The sequence below is a fragment of the Miniopterus schreibersii genome (genome assembly GCF_964146895.1).
Source record: "Miniopterus schreibersii genome assembly, chromosome: 9".
In the NCBI taxonomy this organism is placed as follows: Eukaryota; Metazoa; Chordata; class Mammalia; order Chiroptera; family Miniopteridae; genus Miniopterus; species Miniopterus schreibersii.
In genome coordinates, this window is record NC_138118.1 from 64,937,011 (window position 1) to 64,955,674 (window position 18,664).

Genomic DNA, 18,664 nt, shown 5'->3' on the forward strand with positions numbered 1-18,664 from the left:
CTTGTGTCATGTAAAAAACAAAACATGGAGTTAAAAACCATTGTTACAATAATACTAGCTTTCAAACGGATGATGTATGAAACTTTATTGAGGTCTATATTTATCCATATGGCTCTGAGTTACTGTCTAGTGTCTTTTTTTGATTGCACCCTGCAGGATTTTCTTGAGCATTTCTTACAGGACAGAGCTAGTAGTAACAAATTTCTCCAGCTTTTGTTTGTCTGGGAATATCTTAATTTCTCTCGGTTTTAAAGGGCTATTTTGCTGCATATAGGATTCTTGGTTGACTGTTTTTTTGTGTTTTTCTTTTTTTTTCTTTTAACACTTTGAATATATTGACCTAGTGCCTTCTGGCCTCCGAAGTTTCTGATGAGAAATCTGCTGATAATCTTATTTATTTATTTATTTTTAAATATATCTTTATTGATTTCAGAGAGAGGAAAGAGAGGGAGAGAGAGAGATAGAAACATCAATGATGAGAGGAGGCATTGATCGAGCCCGCAACCCGGGCATGTGCCCTGACCGGGAACCGAACCCTGATTGCCTGGATCCCAGGTCGACGCCCAACCACTGAGCCACGCCCAGCCAGGCCTAATAATCTTATTGAGGATCATATGTGACAATTCTGAACTTCTCTCTTTCTGCTTTCAAGAGTCTACCTGTATCTTTTCCTTTGCAGTTTGATTATAAGGTGTCTTGGTGTGGGACTCTGAGTTTATTGAACAATGTATTCATTGAGCTTCTTGGATGTTTATACTCATGCCTTCCATCAGATTATTTTTTTTTAGTCATTATTTCTTCAAACATTGTCTCTGCCCTTCTTTCTTTTCTTTTCCTTCTGGGACTTCCACAGTGCAAATGTTGGTCTGCTTGTTAATGTCCCACATGTCCCTTAGGCTATGCTCACTTTTCTTCAGTCTTTTTTCTTTCTGTTCCATATACTTGATAATTCCCACAGTCCTATCTTCAAGTTCATTGATTCTTATGCCTGCTTAAATCTGCCTTTTTTTTTTTCCCCATGGAAAAATGAAATTTTCATTTCAATTTTTGTGCTTTTCAGGTCCAGGGTTCTTTTATTTTTTGGTTTTCTATCTGTTTATTTATATTTCCATTTTGTTCATACATTGTTTTCCAGGGTTTCTCCACAACCTCCTTCAGTTTAGTGAGCATCTTTGTAACAGTTGTTTTAAAGTCTTTGTCTTATAGATCTGCCATTAGGTCTTCTGACACAGTTTCTGTTTACTTAATTTTGCTCCCTTAAATGGACTATACTTTTGCCTTTCTTTGTATGCTTTTTATTTTGTTTCATTTTTTTTTTTGGTCAAAAACTGGATATTTAAATTTAATGATGTGTTAAGTCTGGAAATGAAATTCTTCTCTATCCCCAGGGTTTGCTATGTTTTGTATTGTTTTTTACTTGTTTGTTTTATTATAGTGGGCTGTCTCTTTGCTGAGGATCAGCCTGAGGTGTAAACTTATGGCCTTCTCATGTCTTTTTTGAACAAGTGTGGTCACTTTCTTATTTTTCTCATCTATGCACTTATTTTTGAATGTCCTAGTCTTTAATGTATGTCTCCCAAAGGGGAAAGAAGAGAAAAATGAAGGTGGAAGGATAAAGGATCCTGGTCTTTTAAGTCCTGGAAGTTACTTCAGACTGAGGAGGAGTGTCTTGCAGTAATAGAGGGAGGTCACCCACCACTTTGTCCACACTTCTATGACCAAAAGCAGCAACTAGCACTCGGAGCATGGATCCCAATATTTGAAGTCAGGGTTTGTTTTGCCCACCCTGGCTCCTAACTACTGTGTACAAACTAGGGCAGGAATATGTGCACAACTGCCTGTTGTGTGGCTTGAGTAGCTGCAACAGTGCTAAGAGCTGAATTGACTGAAATTAACAGCTGTTTGTCTGTGTTGCAAACCTTCAATAGACTGCAGAGTTACAAAATAGTTACATCAGACAGATTCTGCTGGTGCAGTTGTATTCTAGGTAGAGAAACAGATTCCTGTGGTTGCCTACTCTGCCATCTTCCTTCCGACCCCATGTTTTTAAAAATGCTTCATTAAATTCTTTTAATGAGTAAGTCTGTATTTCCTCTTTTGTAAATAGTATGGGCCACTAACTAAAATGACCCATTTATTTCTTCAATACTTTTTAAAAACTGTTCCTATAGAGTCTTAGTTGCTATATTCATCATGGCTTGTCATTAAGATGAAAAGATATGATAGCTATGACAGGAGTAGTGTAGGGTTAATAACTGACTTTGATTTTCAGGTATCACAGTACATGTCACTTAAGGAAAAGTCATGATTTCCAAAGGGAAACTACCTTTTTAATCAGTGCTAAATCTTTTATGTTAGTTCACATAAACATGTAGCATTATTACATATGTTCTTATTACACTTACAGGAGTGGGCTACATGGAATTGCCTTATATATTTACTGTTTTCATTCTTATAGGAATATATATGCCTTTCTGTATGTATAGTGATTGTATACCCTGTGGTCACATATACACATTTATATTTTTATATATTCTTCACATATACCTGAATTTTATATTTATAGAAACCAATGCTAACACTAGGATGTAAAAATAAATGTATGGACTTATATTTTTTCTTTATGTAGGCAGTGTTCAGAATGTGACCAGGCTGGGAGCAGTGATATGGAAGCAGAGATGGCCATGGAAACCTTACCAGACGGGACCAAACGATCAAGGAGGCAGATTAAGGAACCAGTGAAATTTGTTCCACAGGACATGCCTCCAGAACCCAAGAAGATTCCAATAAGAAACACGGTAATTTATTACCTATTTATCATAATCATCACAAAATTCTGAGGCTAGAACTTAAGAGGTGAGAAAAACAAAGGGTGAATATACATTCAGGAACCAAAGAAAGAAACATGTATATTGTTATTGGTTATTTTTAAGACTGTATTGTTTTATTTTTTGTTGTTTTTTTTTTTTAAATCCTCACCTGAGGATATATTTTTTCCATTGGTATTTTAGAGGGAATGGAGGGGAGGGAAGGGAGGAGAGAGAGAGAGAGAGGGAGAAACATAGATGTGACAGAGACACATCGATTGGTTGCCTCCCATACGCACCCGGACCAGGGCTGGGGATCTAGCCTGCAAATGAGGTGCATTCCCTAGACTGGAACTGAACCTGGGACCCTTCGGTCTGAGGGCTGACACTCTCACCACTGAGCCAAACTGGTCAGCGCAAATCCAACCATTTTTTATTTTGTATTTCTTCCTACAACTTAACCATTGAGTATTTTATACTTCATTACATTTTTCAAAGGTCGGTGCGTCAGAAGAGGATGTGGGGGATTAGTTTACCTATATATAAGATGATTTAATAATAGCTAACATTTGATGATGCATCATATGCCAGACACTGCACTGTAATTCTCCATCCTATTAAAATAAGTTAGTTTTTAACTATTAAACCTCTGTTTTACTCAAAATGAAACCGAGGAACAGAAAGCTTGTGTACTTTACCTGTGATCTTATAGACAATAAGTAGATAGGAATAGAACCCAAATAGCCTGATTAAGAACTCATGTCTTTACTGAGGTCTGTAGGGGAGCATTTAGTTGAAGTACAGATAGAGTTGTTGTAAAACATTTGGTTATTAGGTAGCATGCTTGGGAGTGTGGTGTTCTAATACGATAGCAGAGTGTTCATGTGTCTTTGCACAGCATAGTGTAATGGGAATGCAGGCACATCCCCACTTACTGTCTCATATAACTGAGTTCATTCACATTAAATGTAAATTCAACACTCTTTTTCTTTGTACTCCTCATTGAGTATGAACAGTTTTCTTTTTCCAGTTGTTTGAGAGCATTGGCATCACTCCTGTCAATTGTGCAATAGTGTTGAAGTTAATAAAATGCTTGAAGGTATTCTAACTTGAAACTGAAATTTTAAATAAATCAAATGGAAAGAAAATAAAAAATTTAGAAGTAGCAAATCAGTAAGTAGACTAACAGCATTCATGTAGGTGAGCCACCAGTGGATGTTAATTTTCCTGTTCTGTGTCCATTTGCTTTTGTTTCTTCCAAATTGTGAGTACTGTGAAACCTGTAGGAAAAAAAAAAAGTGTACGCCTTTGTACTGAGAGTGAAATTGGGAAAGTATGTGGTTTTCTTTCCTATTTTTTTCTTTCCTAAGTAGTCACTCCAAACATACCTAAAACATTTAGCTCATCGCCCGGCCGGGCGTGGCTCAGCGGTTGAGCATCGACCTGGGATTCAGGCGATCGGGGTTCGATTGCTGGTCGGGGCACATGCCTGGGTTGCGGGCTCGATCAGTGACTCTCTCATCATTGATGTTTCTATCTCTCTCTCTCCCTCTCCTTTCCTCTCTCTGAAATCAATAAAGATATATTAAAAAAAACACACATTTAGCTCATTGAATCTCAGCTTTTTTGATAAGGCAACAAATATCTTTTTGATTTGGTCACATGGTTTGACCATTGTTAAGAGAGATGGGCCCACAGACTCAATCTTTGTGCTCCAGTGCCTCCTTTGTGTCAAACAAGGCTGCTATTAGATGAATGGCATCCACTTTTTCCTGCTGACAGGCAGTTTCCATTTATCATGGCCAGAGAGTGCAGTGGGGAATAGACTACTTCGGCAAGCCTTACTATATTTTTATTATTTGGATACTGAGGGAAGTCAATTTTCATTTCATTCTACTTTGGTTTCCTTAATAAGGATTTATAGAAACCTGAACGAATACAGCATATTTTGAGACATCCAATTCTGTAAGATATAGATGCTCTTCAAAGGGAGAAGTCCCAGAATTACATTTTTCTCTTAGATTTTTCTACCCGAAGGAGATCAAAAGATTAACCAGAAAATTTGCTGGAAAAAATTATAGCACTAAAGACTTAGTGTTTAAAGATAATGGGTTACAAGAGCTATTTCTAAGTGTAAAAATGAAAATACTATACTTTCAAACAGTACCATTCTTTTACAAACATGGAGATTCTCTTTGATTCACATTTTAATGTTATATTTAATTGTTGGCTTACCATCAATTATTTGGCAATTTATTATTCCAAATGTTAGTTATTTTTAAAATTAAATTTTAACTATAAAAGTAATACGTAAATACTTTTTAGTTGTAAGAAATGAAAAAATATAATTAAAATCTCCTTTGAGTTTCTTGCTAGAATTCCCCTCCCCCAACCCAAATTCACATTCCTCAAATCTACCAAGGGTACATTCTTTTGGTGTATTTGTCAAAAAAAGAAAGAAAGAAATTATCAATGAAAAAGTAGTGGAAAAGTAGTGTGGGGATAGTTCAAGAAACAGAAATATTCAAGTATTAATTAAATAGAATTATTCAAGTAAAAGAGGAATGATCTGGTTTTAGAAAATTCTTCACATATTGTTTCAGAGATATGACTTTTGTAACATCTTAGATAGGGTTGCAAATATCTCATCTCTAGTATTTCGGCATCTCAGTACCCATTACTCTCGATTTTTATTACTGGATGTAAGTAGGAAGACTAAGCCTAAAGAAGAATAAGAATGAAAAGCATATTTTTAGTCACTTTTGTTAGTATATATTTTATATTAACATACTTGTCATATTAACCCTATTAAGTAGTTATTAATGTCATTGCCTTGTAGATGAGAAACTGAGGTAGAGTTTAAGTAACTAACTGCCTAAAGACATGCAGCTTCTAAGCCAGAAATCAAACTTAGCTATCTCCCGAGTCCATATTTTTTACCACTTTATTGTGCTGCTTTTCTAGACAAAATTACTAGCTCTTCTCCTTGGGCCAGAATCAGAGGCTCCTCAGGGTTCCAGCAGCTTACTGACTAAGGGTTTGGCCAGGAATATGAAAGTCACTCTGTGGAGAATTAGGAGCTTATACCACTGGGGTATGGATATTAAGAAAGCTGTCACCGTAGGCTGGAAGAGCTCTGCTGAACGTCAGAGAAACTCAATGAAATATTTATCCTGAAGCACTGAACAGGTGGTGGGAGCTAACATTAGGTCAGAGAACTTGGCAGTGAAGATCTCAGCCTAAAGAGCACTGGTGAGTGGGTGGAAAAATGAGTTTGTAGGGAAGTCTGCAGTCTGCCAGGACTGTGATGTGGTAGTTAATGGAAAGGTTTACAAGGCTGCAGCATCTGAAAGAGCCAAGCATCAGAGTCCCCTGACCTGCTGAGAAAAATGACCTTCCTATCTGTTTCAAATCCGAGGTTATGAACATTGAATTATGCAGGGAAGGGGTCTCGGGAAATGTGATTTCCAGCCTTAGAGTGAGTAAGGTGGCTGGGTCATGATAGACATGTGTGCCAGACTGACCGCAGGCAATCTTGCATAGTAACCAACTGCTGTTTTGAAAAGTGGCTAATGTAGTGCTTACTTGCCACATGGCTAGGTGCCCTATAGACAGAGACATTTCCAGACTCCTTCCCTCCGCCCCTTCTCTTACCTCTTTGAGGTCTGTGATATTTTCTTTTTCACCCATAGTCTCCCAGCTCAGCATTGTGCAAGGCACGCAGTAAATTCTGATAGAGTCACTGACAGCATGCATGCACACAGTGGACTGAAGAGTTGTAACATACCAAGAGGATAATCTGAGTGTAGGCCAAAGAAAGCGAACCTGGGCTTTTTACAGGCCCGGCGGTATTGAAAATAGAGAGAGGCTTAACTCCCTCCCTAGCTTGCTGAATACCCAGCTCAGCCTTCACACTGTTTGCCATTCACTTATGAGTGAATCACAGGCTTTCTCTCCCTGTTTTTCTTTTTTTTAAAAAGTTAATTAAAAGGGAGTAACATGGGTGAAGTAGAGAATCTTAAAAAACAAAGGTTCTTGTGATAGGTGATATGTCAGCAGCGTCTGTTAACCCAGTGACTTTCTCTCCTCTTTGTTTATAGAAGCTACACAAATGAGTTTAGGGCTTTTATCATTAGAGACTCTGGCAAAGAGAATCCCTCTTATTTTGATTGCATTAAGTAACTTTTCCTTCAGAATTCTTATAATTTATACCATACATTGCCAATGTTTATTTCAAAAGTTGGCTTTGATATAATTTATTTTTTAGTGGTTGAGCTGATGTTTTGAATCTACATTTGGTTTATCAGTAATATCACTTTATAAAATAGTATCTTTCATAGTCTAATTATACATTCTGGGGAAAACTAGTAATTTTCTCTAATAGCTTTAACTTCTGCATTGATTGCCAATAATAATGATTGCAGATAATATTTTAATACATTTTTCATTTATTGTAGGAATGAAAATGTTTAGTCTTTGGGACTGGAATCTCATTTATCATAATATAATTTAACTTCTTTTGTATTGGGAGAATTGCTTTTCTTCTCCTGAATGAGAGCATTTTTATAGGATAGTGAACTGATTTATATACCTGGCCCACCTTCAAATGTAAAATCACCATACTTGAGTGATTTTCAACCGATGTGTTGAAGAATTTTAAAACATGCAATACCTGATTATTTAGTCAGGGGCACTGTCCTCTTTCCCCTTAGATTTTCAAATAAAAAAATGACAACAGCCAACACAACAGTAGCCACGCGGTATGAATGAATCAAAATTACACCTATTTCTTTTATCAGATCAGCAAAAAATATATTTTTTGGTGTGCCACAGAATTTTAGTAATTGGTTTATGTGTGCCATGAGATGGAAAAGGTTGCAAATCACTGCCATACTTTATATATTACTTGGATTAAGAAAAACATTTTCTTGAACTTATTAAAATATTATGTGGTTCTAATCTTTCAGATATGAGTTTTATTACAGTACTTCCATTCCACTAGTTTCAAATAGTATTTTTACCCTTCTACCATTCCAGGTTGTTTCTCAACTCTGCAAGCCCCCTGACCTTGTAGGTTGCAGTTTTACTCACCTGTGAAGCATTCACTGTCTAGTATCATGTAGTCCATTTTAGGATTTTATAAGCTAGTTTGAATACTTAATTGTTTTGTTTTTCACATCTTCGGAGATCCCGGTAGTTCTACAGTTATTTCATCTACTTTGGTTTTGCTAATTTCCAGCTTTACCTCGCAGCACTTAGAGGGCAGATCATGACTTCTGACGCACGCAGCGTAATTCTCAGCCTCACTGATTTGATCTTTAGCGGATTTTGGCCTCTTGGGTAAACCTTCAGAGTCCAGTAAAGGCAAGACAGTACTTTAAGGTGAACTTTTGTTTATAACAGACGGAAACATGAATTTATGTTACATTTTCTTCACAATTCTCAAAATTGAAGGCAATTATCTTTTGTACGAGTGCTTTGGTAATATTTATTCCTGAGTTGAATAGTTCTTTATGTTAAGCAGTAAAAATTGAATGCAGGGGAATCCAGCTCTTTGTATACTCTCTAATACTTGCTTGTGACTCTACTAGTCTTGAACCATGATCAAGTTAGTTTTTTTAACATGTATCTTTTGAGGAACTAATAACGTAAGGCACTGGGCAATAGAGGATGAATAGAATACTAAAATGAAGACATGCTCTATGCCCTCTAGGAAACAGAAAGTTGATAGAAAGTTGGCTATCAAGGAAATGTAATATAAATTAGAAAGTACAGTGTCCATATGAGCGGTATAGTTAAATTGCCCTAGTGGGTAACATGATAGTACTGAAATGGAAGAGGAAAGATATAAGACTGAGGCGAGCCACAAGGATTGCAAGTTCACTGTTATTATTGCCCAGTCAATAATAAGCTGAATTTTTTAAAGTAACAGTAAGCCAGATACTTGTATAAGCATGGGAAACTTTAGCATAAAAGTTAGTGTAAAAGTTTTGAACCACATTTGGGTATCAACACCTATAGCCATCTTTCTTACAACATGTTTTTATGATAGGCATTTTGATGGCAACAGCCTCTCACATAACTTTCTGGCAAAATTTTGAAGACATTAATTGGATTAAATCCTAATAATGTGCCCTGGCTAGTGTGGCTCAGTTGGTTGGGCGTCGTCCCCTGCACCAAAGGGTTGCTGGTTCAATTCCTGGTCAGGGCACATACCCCAGTTCAGGGCGCAGTCCCTACTAGGGGGCATGCGGGAGGCAGTCAATTGATGTTATGTGAATGGTAGGATAAGTTCAGACTTATCTAATTACTGGGCCCAACAATTAGAACTGTGTTACAGTGGAACATGCTGCTTGTTCTTTGGAATAGTTAAAGCTATATGACTATCAGGGATATTTTTGAAGAGTTTTCTGCACTGGGTAGAGAAGGGTAGATGAAATAATTTTTTATTTTTATTTTAAGGCATATGTGAAATAACCATGACTAAATCCAGATTCCTTTGAGTTCAGTGTATTGTAGATCCTTCTTTACATTTCTAGTCCAATAGCCATCTTTATTCTCATAGTTATCCAGCAACCTACTTTACCCCGGTACCTCCTGCTATCACTTAAAATTCTGGTATCTTACAGGATCCTGCGTTTAGTCCCTTTAATAATGCTTTTGCTACCACCCTTGATTCTTTTATCCTCTTGCAAGTCTGAACTTTTCTTTTTCCATTCCTCCTTGAGGGTTGTAAGCATCACACGGAAATGTGTTCCTTTGAGATTTATATTTTTCTTAGACATTTTCTCTATATCCATTGTTAAGATGAATGTAGAGTTTTATATCATTATGAAGGGTATTAAAACTATGATTTTTAAATTTAAGAACAATTTTTATTGTAGTTGAGATTTTGAAAGATCTGACCAGTGTGATTTTATTCTTTTATTTTACCTTAGTTGCATTTACTATATTTTTAAGTAATTATTCATGTAATGGTTTGGTATCTGTAGACTCATATTCCTAAAACCCTGTGGATACCCACGGACTACCACAAGGTTGGGTTCACAGTAGGTACTTAGAAGAACTTATTTGTGAAATACTATCTTCCACCATGACTATGCATTTGAAGCCAGTGTACTTTGGAAAACTCTTTTTTTCTAGTCCTTTATTGTTAGGAAGGAAATTGGTCCTTTCTCCTTGTATGTTAATCATATTTTGTTGGTAAAACTAGAGAATTACTGTAAAAGCAGACTGGGATACTTCTGTTTAAGAAGCTATTACTTAGACATTTTCTCTGCATTATTTTTTATATGACTTTTCACTTGCTTTTAGGCAAGTAAATTACTTTTGAAGAAAATATAAATTAGCTTACCCATGTCCCCTTTGAAGTTACTTTAAAATTGATGTTTGTACTTTTTGGCATATTTTCTAACAACTTTAATGTAACTTGAAAGCTTTCAGATTTTCTTTTCATTTTCTTTACATTCTGTGTCATGTAGCGACTTTTCATCTTTTATGTAAGTGCCAAAGGACTTTTTGGGACCTATCTTTCCATAGTCTTTTGCACACGTGTATCATCTTCTGCTGTCTCTGAAGTTGTGAGAGCTTTCTTCCTGTCTCATACATTTTCTATCTTGTTTTATGTATCTCCTTTTTTGGAAAATAAACACAATAAAAAGTCAAAGTACTTTTTTAGCAGCTTTGACTGAAATCATGTTTTTCTTATAGACCATTATTTTGGAAATAGACTTAAACACTTGATTAATCTGTTTTCCATCTTAACACTGTAAGTCAATAGCCTGTTACAAGTGGCAGTCTTCACTTGAGAATCAAATGTCCTAGACTCTACTCTTACTACATTTGTTGTTAAATTAGTTTTACAGATACAAAATGGTATCCTACTTAATAAAGTTAGCGCTTAAGTCCTAAGAATTTGAAAACCTGGAATATGTTTTTTATATATTTTTTAAATTTATTTTTTAACTTAATTTTATGTATAATTTTTTTGATGGATTGGCCCTAATGAAATGACTAAAGGTTACTATGCATTGTGTCCTTTTCTTAATTTACTTGTTATTTTGTACTGTTTTAATTAAAGTATTATAGTTCTGTGAAGAAAGATTTATTTGGAGGCTTTAGATATCAGAGCTATTATTGAGTCTGTTATAAGACTCAAGGTGACTTTTGAAATACTAAACAAATTATATAACCTCTGTCTGTTATCCTTAGAAGAAAACCTGGCAAATTTTTTTCCCCTTAAATATGTTTTTATTGATTTTAGAGAGAGGGAGGGAGAGGGAGAGAGAGATAGAAACATCAGTGATAAGACTGAGTCATTGATCGGCTGCCTCCTGCACGCCCCCTGCTGGGGATTGAGCCCGACACCTTGGCATGTTCCCTGACCCAAATTGAACTGTGGCCTGCTGGTTCATAGCTTGATGCTTAACCACTGAGCCATGCTGGCCGGGCTGGCAAAATTTTTTGTGATGGAACTGGACTGTATGTTACTCACGCTGGCTCATTTGTAAGAAGAGATTCACTGTGGGTGTCAAGTAACCTTATTCGGAACCCAAAGGCTTCTGCTGTTTATTTTGCCTCTTGGAAATACATCAGTTGTATTTATTTCCAAGAGTATGAAATAAAGAAAATGAAGATTAGGCAAAGCTTAGGATTTATTTATTTTGATTATAACATGATCTGTGAGAAGGGTTTTATAGGATTACCTATTTATTATGTAAAATGTGTAGTTTTATATTTTTAGATTTGTATTTTTATTTACACTGTTAACCCAAACTGATCATGATGTTCTCTTTATTCTTCCATGTATTTTCCTAACTCTGTTAATATAAATTAAATTAGATAAAAATAAACCCTACAGCCAGTTGATAAGAAGGGGAAACACTCTTGGTGCTCACTATTCCATCTGTTGTATGCCAGTAGCCAACCTTGTTTATATATGTAACTAACATTTTTCTTTTGGATATTTCATGAGCTTTACTTAATATATTATTGTTTTCAATATATTGTTCTATAATTGGAAAAAATACTTATATTTTTTTAGAATATATATATATATATATATATATATATATATATAAACTTTATGTATATATGAAATTTATATTGAAGCATTTTGAACAGCTGCCAGATAGTTGTAGGTATTTTATTCCTCAGTATAAATCTGAAGATATTAAGCTTTACAGAGGTTTTCAAGGTTTGATTTAATTGTGCTAATAACACTGAATTGGAAATCTTTCTCAAGAATAAGCATTTCTTTTTATATATAATTACATAGGGAGGCATTCCTTATGTTTTATCTGGCTACATAACAGCTTGTTTATTGTCCTTTGTATAAATGTTGATTTGTCATAAAATAGGTAAATTGTTAAATTTAGAGAAAACTGCACATATGAATGTGTGAAACCCATCTTATGATATTAAAGATGTGGAGGAACTGTCTTTAGTTTTATTATTTTTTAATCCTCACCTGAGGATATTTATTCCATTGCTTTTCAGAGAGAGTGGAAGGGAGAGAGAGAAAGAAAGAGAGAAACATCGATGTGAGAAAGACACATCGATTGGTTGCCTCCTGCATGCTCCCTGACCAGGATGGGGGATCGAGCCTGCAAGCCAGGCATGTGCGTTGACCAGGATTGAACCCAAGACCCTTTAGTCTGCAGGTTGATGCTCTAACCACTGAGCCAAATTTGCCAGGGCTGTCTTTTAGTTTTAAATTTAGTTCATTTGTCAAATGAATTGTTCTAACCTTGGGAAAATCATGCATCAAACTTAATTGTAAATTTAACCCCAGCTCTAAAGAATTAATTTAAATTTGTTACATGTTTTCTAGTCCAAATGAAGTTATTGAAACATCTAATTATTTGTTTCAGATGAAGTAGCTATTAAAATGATATCAGATGACTAAATATTTTATTCTTTCCCGATACCATTTCATTCTCTTTGTGGATGTTTTTATCACCTCCTGTTTTCAAGTAAATGTACCATAGACAGACAAAGAGCCAGGTGATCTAAGCAGCTTAGATTGAATTGTTCCCTAGGCAAAAAGTTCTTAAAATAAAACAAAAAAAAACAGGACTATGCCAAGATTTGGAGCTAGTTTCGAACTTTCCATTTGCTTTTAATAGCTTAATAATTGCAAAAGGAACCACAATTTGGAATGAACCCTCAGTTGATCATTTGGAATTTCTAGACAGTGTATCTGTGTTAGGTTCCAAAGCACATAATTGTTAAATAAAACTCTTCTTTCCTCATGTTATTTACACGCCCTGCTTTATTTTGTTTCTAAAATAGTGTCAGCCTCCATGTATACCATGAAATAACCACTTGGTTATGAATACTACCATACAGTTAAGATGGGGCAAGCTCTTTGATCATTGAAATTTGTTGAATGAGCCAACAAATTGTTTTTGTTTTTCTTTCTTTTTGCCTTTTTGCATCATTTCTCCCACTTTTTCACTCTCCTTACATTTTCTGATTCATTTAGGGGCACCATGTGTAAGATATGTTCTGTTGTGCTCATAGGCAATTGTGAGTTGTTATTGCTACTTCATTACAACTAGAAAGAGACCAACAGCTGTTGGCATTTTCTTGGAGAACTTGGTATTGTAAAGAGTTGTGTTTGGATTCAGCCACCTTATTTTTTCTCTCCTTGTAAATATTAGTGATGTGATAAAAGCTAAAGAAGCTTGTTATAATTTACTTTGGTAATGGATCATGGTAGTCATACTGTGTAGGGTAGCGAATTGGGTAGAATGTAGTGTTAATTTGAGGTATTGAGGTTACCTCTTCATTGGGTACAATTTTTTTAACTAACTTGTTTCGAAATGTAAGAATGCTTCATTTAGGCATTATGATGTTACAGTCTAAGTATTCAAGTGAGAGTTAGATATTTGTTTTCTCATGATAACTTTGCTCATCTCTATTTGGGATTAAATTTATTAATCTTGGATTTGGCATGCAAGAAAAATCACTGAATTGGGAGTTGAGATACCTGGGTTTGAAGTTTACCTCTGTCATTTATCAGCTGTGTGATCATCAGGTTACTCCCCTGGACTGCTTTTTCAAAGCTCTAAGACACTGTCATTTCATATTGCTTATAACAATGTTTTTCTGGCTGGAAATTGTTTATGTTTCTTATGGCTAGTTATTTAAAATTACTACAGGAATACACCAATGATTACTATTTGGTAATAAATGCACTTAATTTTAAATGACTGTTTTAGATAATTATAAATGCACTTATTCATTTTTAAAATAGCACTTTAATTAAATATATGTGTATTTATATAAGAAGGAAATTATATATAGAGAGAAATGTAACTATGCCATTGTGCGTTAGGATGATGTATTGGCATCGTGCCTTATGATACTAATTTCATGAGTATGAAAAACTTCCAGTTGATGGAGTCATTTCAGATGCTTGAAGATTTAAAGTATTAATTAGACATCGTAAATAATTGTATATCTTCAAAAGAATTGAAAACGTGAACTTGGAGGCTTTCACATATGTACTTCAAAAATAAATTCACTGATTAGATGATTCAAAAACTAAATGATTCACTTGGTATTTCATTACCTAAAAGATGGGTCAATGAAGAGAAACATGGGACTGTGTGGAGCATTCTCAGATGTTTATAAACAAAAATGAGTAATTTGAATATCTTCCCTTTGATGTTGGTTATTTTGGTTACCTCATTGAAATGTCCTATATGCAAAAGTTATGCAAATTGAAAAATCGCTTATTAGAGAAGGAAACAATAATTTACCCTTTCTGCTAATTATTTTATCATTTGTATTATCTAGCATAATCATTTATGAGTTTCATCTAACCACTTATTATTTATTTTTTTTACAACCAATTTATTCAGCCTTTACGTAATACGTATTGTATTAAGTTTAATTGGGTTTAGAAAGATGAGTATGATATCATCCTTAACAGTCTGGGAATGAACTGTGTTGGGGAACAGAAATTGAAGCATGAAGGACCGGCTTGTCACAGAAGGGAGAGATGGATATGTAAAGAGCTAGACATAAAGTTTTAGTTAGAACTTAGATAAGTGTTATTAATATTAAGGACTCTTCTGCACTGATGTTCTCAGACTTTGATGTGTATGTGGCTTACTTGGGGATCTTATTAAAAGGCAGATTCCAATTCAGTACGTAGTAAGAATTAAGATTCTGCATTTCTGACAAGCTACTAGGGAAGGCCAGTGCCTATGAGGCATGATTGGTATTTTGAGGAGCAAGGCTCAGCACTGTCTTTGGGATTAATAATAGATAGAATAGAAGTAGGGTCTGCACTTAAAGACTTTTCCTGATACGGCCTTACTTTTTCTCCCCAGTTCTTTACATAATATGATTAAAACGTACTAATTGGCAGTACTAATGTAAACGAATACATAGTTTATAAATTTACTTCTTTTGAATGACTAATTCAGTCAAGTCTTGGTTATCTAGAGGCAGATTAAATAGTATGCATTGAGCCATGGTATTAAAATAACAAGGTACTCGATATTAAGACTTGAAATGACAGTACTTTAGGAAAGCATCTATGTATTTATGTCAGATAGCAATTCTGTTTAGAGTATTTGGTAACTATTCTAACCTGGGAATGCTCCCTGATCTCAACATAGTAATTTGTGGGAGTGGTGCCTCCTTTCTCTTCCATTCTTTGTAGAGCAGTGGTCTGCACATGGAATTGTAGGTCTACAGAGGCTGTGCTATGTGAGTGGAGATTTTTAACATTTCAGTTGTTAAATACTTTTGCATTTCGTACTTAATTACTCTTAAACATTTGGATGTTGTCTTTCAAGTGGTAAATGTGTTTTGAAATATGGGATGTAAATTTTAATTAATTAAGTTTAAAGTAAGTCGTTTACGCCCTAGCTGGTTTTGCTCAGTGGTGAGAGCGTTGGACTGCACACTGAAGGGTCCCAGTTTGATGGCCACCGAGGGCATGTACCCCAGTGCAGGCTCGATCCCAGCCCTGCTTGGGGCTTGTGCAGGTGGCAACCAATCGATGTATTTCTCTGTCTCTTCCACTCTTCTCTGAAAAGCAATAGAAAAAGTATCCTCTGGTAAGGATTAAAAAAGAAAAAAGTCATTTATATCATGTTTTGGTTCATTTTATTTTAACTAGGATTTGGCAACATCTGAGATCTTTTCCACCCACTTTTTTATGGCTGTAAAAAACTGATTGTTACACAAACATGCATGCAAACACACACATACCCAGGCATACAGTAGATGTAGTATGAGTCTAGGTTTAGCATTTCAGAAATCATATAAGTTACGAAAACTTAAATTCTCTGCCTAAGTCATAATTGTGTGACATATATGAAGTATTGAAAAAATTCTTCAAACTAATTTTGGATAACATTTTTTTCCTATCAGATTCTTGTGTTATTTAAAGTACAGCACTATAAACTGTGTTTAATTTGTCATGTTTCAATTTCCTGTGACATAAATTATAACAGTGCAATAGAGAAATACAGCATTAATCAGAAATACTATTTTCCAAGTGCTTAACCTAAGCAGTAACATTTAACAGAGGACAAATATTTTTCTTACTAATTAAACATCAGATATTTTTGTGGATCTTTTTTTAGAGAACCAGAGGACGAAAACGAAGTTTCATTCCTGATGAAGAAAAACATGAGGTTGGAATAAGTTAAGCACTTTTTACACAGTCTAAACTTTGGAAAACTTTTTTGCTCAGAATTATTTCTGTTCCTGATATCCTGATTTTGTTTTGTTGCCCCTGGGACGGCAGGAAAGAGTTCCTAGAGAGAGGAGACAGAGGCAGTCTGTGTTACAAAAGAAACCCAAGGCTGAAGATTTACGAACTGAATGTGCAACTTGCAAGGGAACTGGAGACAATGAAAATCTTGTCAGGTAAGGTGGATGCTGAGACCTTGTCTTTAGGGGATTAAGGTGGCATTTTCATCATTTTCTCATCACAGATATAATGAGGGGAAATCACAGTACAGGACCTTCTCTAAAACCTTATTTAGTGGAAACAGTATTTCAGAAGCAGATTTCGTCCACTTACTGACATGGCAAACTTGGTTATTCTCTGGAATTAGATGTAATGAGGAATGATAATCTGAATTTTGAACACAAGAGAATTAATTTTCTCTTGACAAGAGATGTTGACAATACTCTGCATAAAGAGGCCACAAACAATTTAATCCAAACACTTTGTACTAAGATTATTATGTTTTATCTCATTAAACAATAAAATTACTAAGTTCTCTTAGCATGTTATAAAACTGGAAGTTTATTAGCAAAAATGATAAGATATGCTTTTTATGGATCAGAGCTTCATCAGTAGTTCTTTACTGTTTATCAAAACCAATGTGTTAAATGCTTCTCTGGTGATAAAGAAAGGTGAAAAGATGGCCTAGATAGAGTTACTTCGTTTTTTGTTTTGTTTTGTTGTTTGTTTTGTTTTGGTACCTTTTTTTTTTTAGAAGACATCATGCTAATCAGGAATCTCAGCTGATGTTGCATATTGGCTATTCCTGATGGCCCAGACACTGATCATTTTAGCCATTTGCCTCTTTTGCTGAGGCGAAGAGCTTGGTCAAAGCCCTGGGTGAGATGGAGGAGTGGGTGGGTGAACTAAGGAGACTTCATTTTAAAGAGTCATCATTCTTTCAAAGGACAGTGATATAAATAATCTTTTAGTATGTTAAGGGAACTCTTTCTGATTTCTTAAAAAATTGTCGTTTTATAAACCCCTATTAAATTACCTGAGGGCACAGGAATTAAATGTTTCAAAAACAGTAAATTGATAAAACATATATTAGTACTAGTATATGATGATAAATATTTGCTTCCAAAATGATGTCATTTATTTGTTATTAAAAATAGAACTTCTATTTGTTTTAATTCCTCAAAGGCAACAGTTTTTGAATTTGAGTTTTTTATACTGTCATTGAAGATGATAGGAGGAAATTAAAATTACAGTGATGAAATACGAAGTGCTTCAACAAAGTCAAGGAAGTGTAACATTTGGCCAGTGTTTTTTGAATGTTGTGAGAACTCTCCTAGAGGTTAAACTCGTTTAAATTTAGGGTGAAGTAGTTCTAATAATAGACGATACCCATGAATAATTCTGACAACAATATAATTTTCTGATTTATGTAAAGAAAAAAATTCCTAGCATAAGCATAACATATAGAGTGCATGAAACAATAAACACAAATTAATAAACAAAAGGGGAAAATTATAAAACAATCTTACATAGTGGACAAAAATTCACTCTACAGGAAATTTCCTTGAGGTTGAAGGTGACATTGTCAGACATGATCAGTTTGAAACAACAGTTAAAAACTTAGAGAGCAGGTTATCTTCTTTTTAATTAATTGAACTTTTGGAAATATGTACTCTCATTTATTTTTAAATAGTAGGTTGACTCAGGCCTTTTTACTATAAGACCTATACTTTTTACCAGGTTTTTATTTATTTATTTGGTCCTGCATTTGAAAGAAATAATCCAGGAAATAAACATAATTTTTATTTTAAAAACCACTTTATAATAGCATCTTCGACACATATTTTAGCTGTATTAAAAAAATAAGTACTATCTTTCTTTGATTCTTGATAATACTTTTGAGTAATATTAGTCTTCTCATTTATTGAATTAGTTTCATTCCTAATTGATTATAACATGCTAGTGTTTGGGATTCTGTGAAAGTCTTCTGGAAGGTAAAGGTATTTTTGTTACTATAGAAATGATGGAATAAAAGCCTTCTGCCTTGGTTTTACTTTGTTTAGAAGATAACATCACAGATTTTCTGCAAAGGATTTAAAGAGGTTATGAAGAGGGACTTAAAAAGTTTTATAAATAT

General features: G+C 34.7%; 1 protein-coding gene across 5 annotated transcripts in view; it reads left to right on the forward strand.

Moving 5' to 3' along the window:
• PHF14 (PHD finger protein 14) overlaps positions 1-18,664 on the forward strand; it is a 154,120-nt gene that overhangs the window by 44,479 nt on the left and 90,977 nt on the right. For all 5 annotated transcript variants that reach the window (XR_013999580.1, XM_081147793.1, XM_081147796.1 and 2 more), the window contains 3 exons: positions 2,630-2,798; positions 16,418-16,468; positions 16,582-16,703. Coding sequence is in view for 4 of the 5 variants with exons in the window: in XM_081147793.1 (XP_081003919.1) it covers positions 2,630-2,798; positions 16,418-16,468; positions 16,582-16,703 (342 nt within the window). In the remaining variant the exon portion in view is untranslated. The remainder of the gene's footprint in view (positions 1-2,629; positions 2,799-16,417; positions 16,469-16,581; positions 16,704-18,664) is intronic.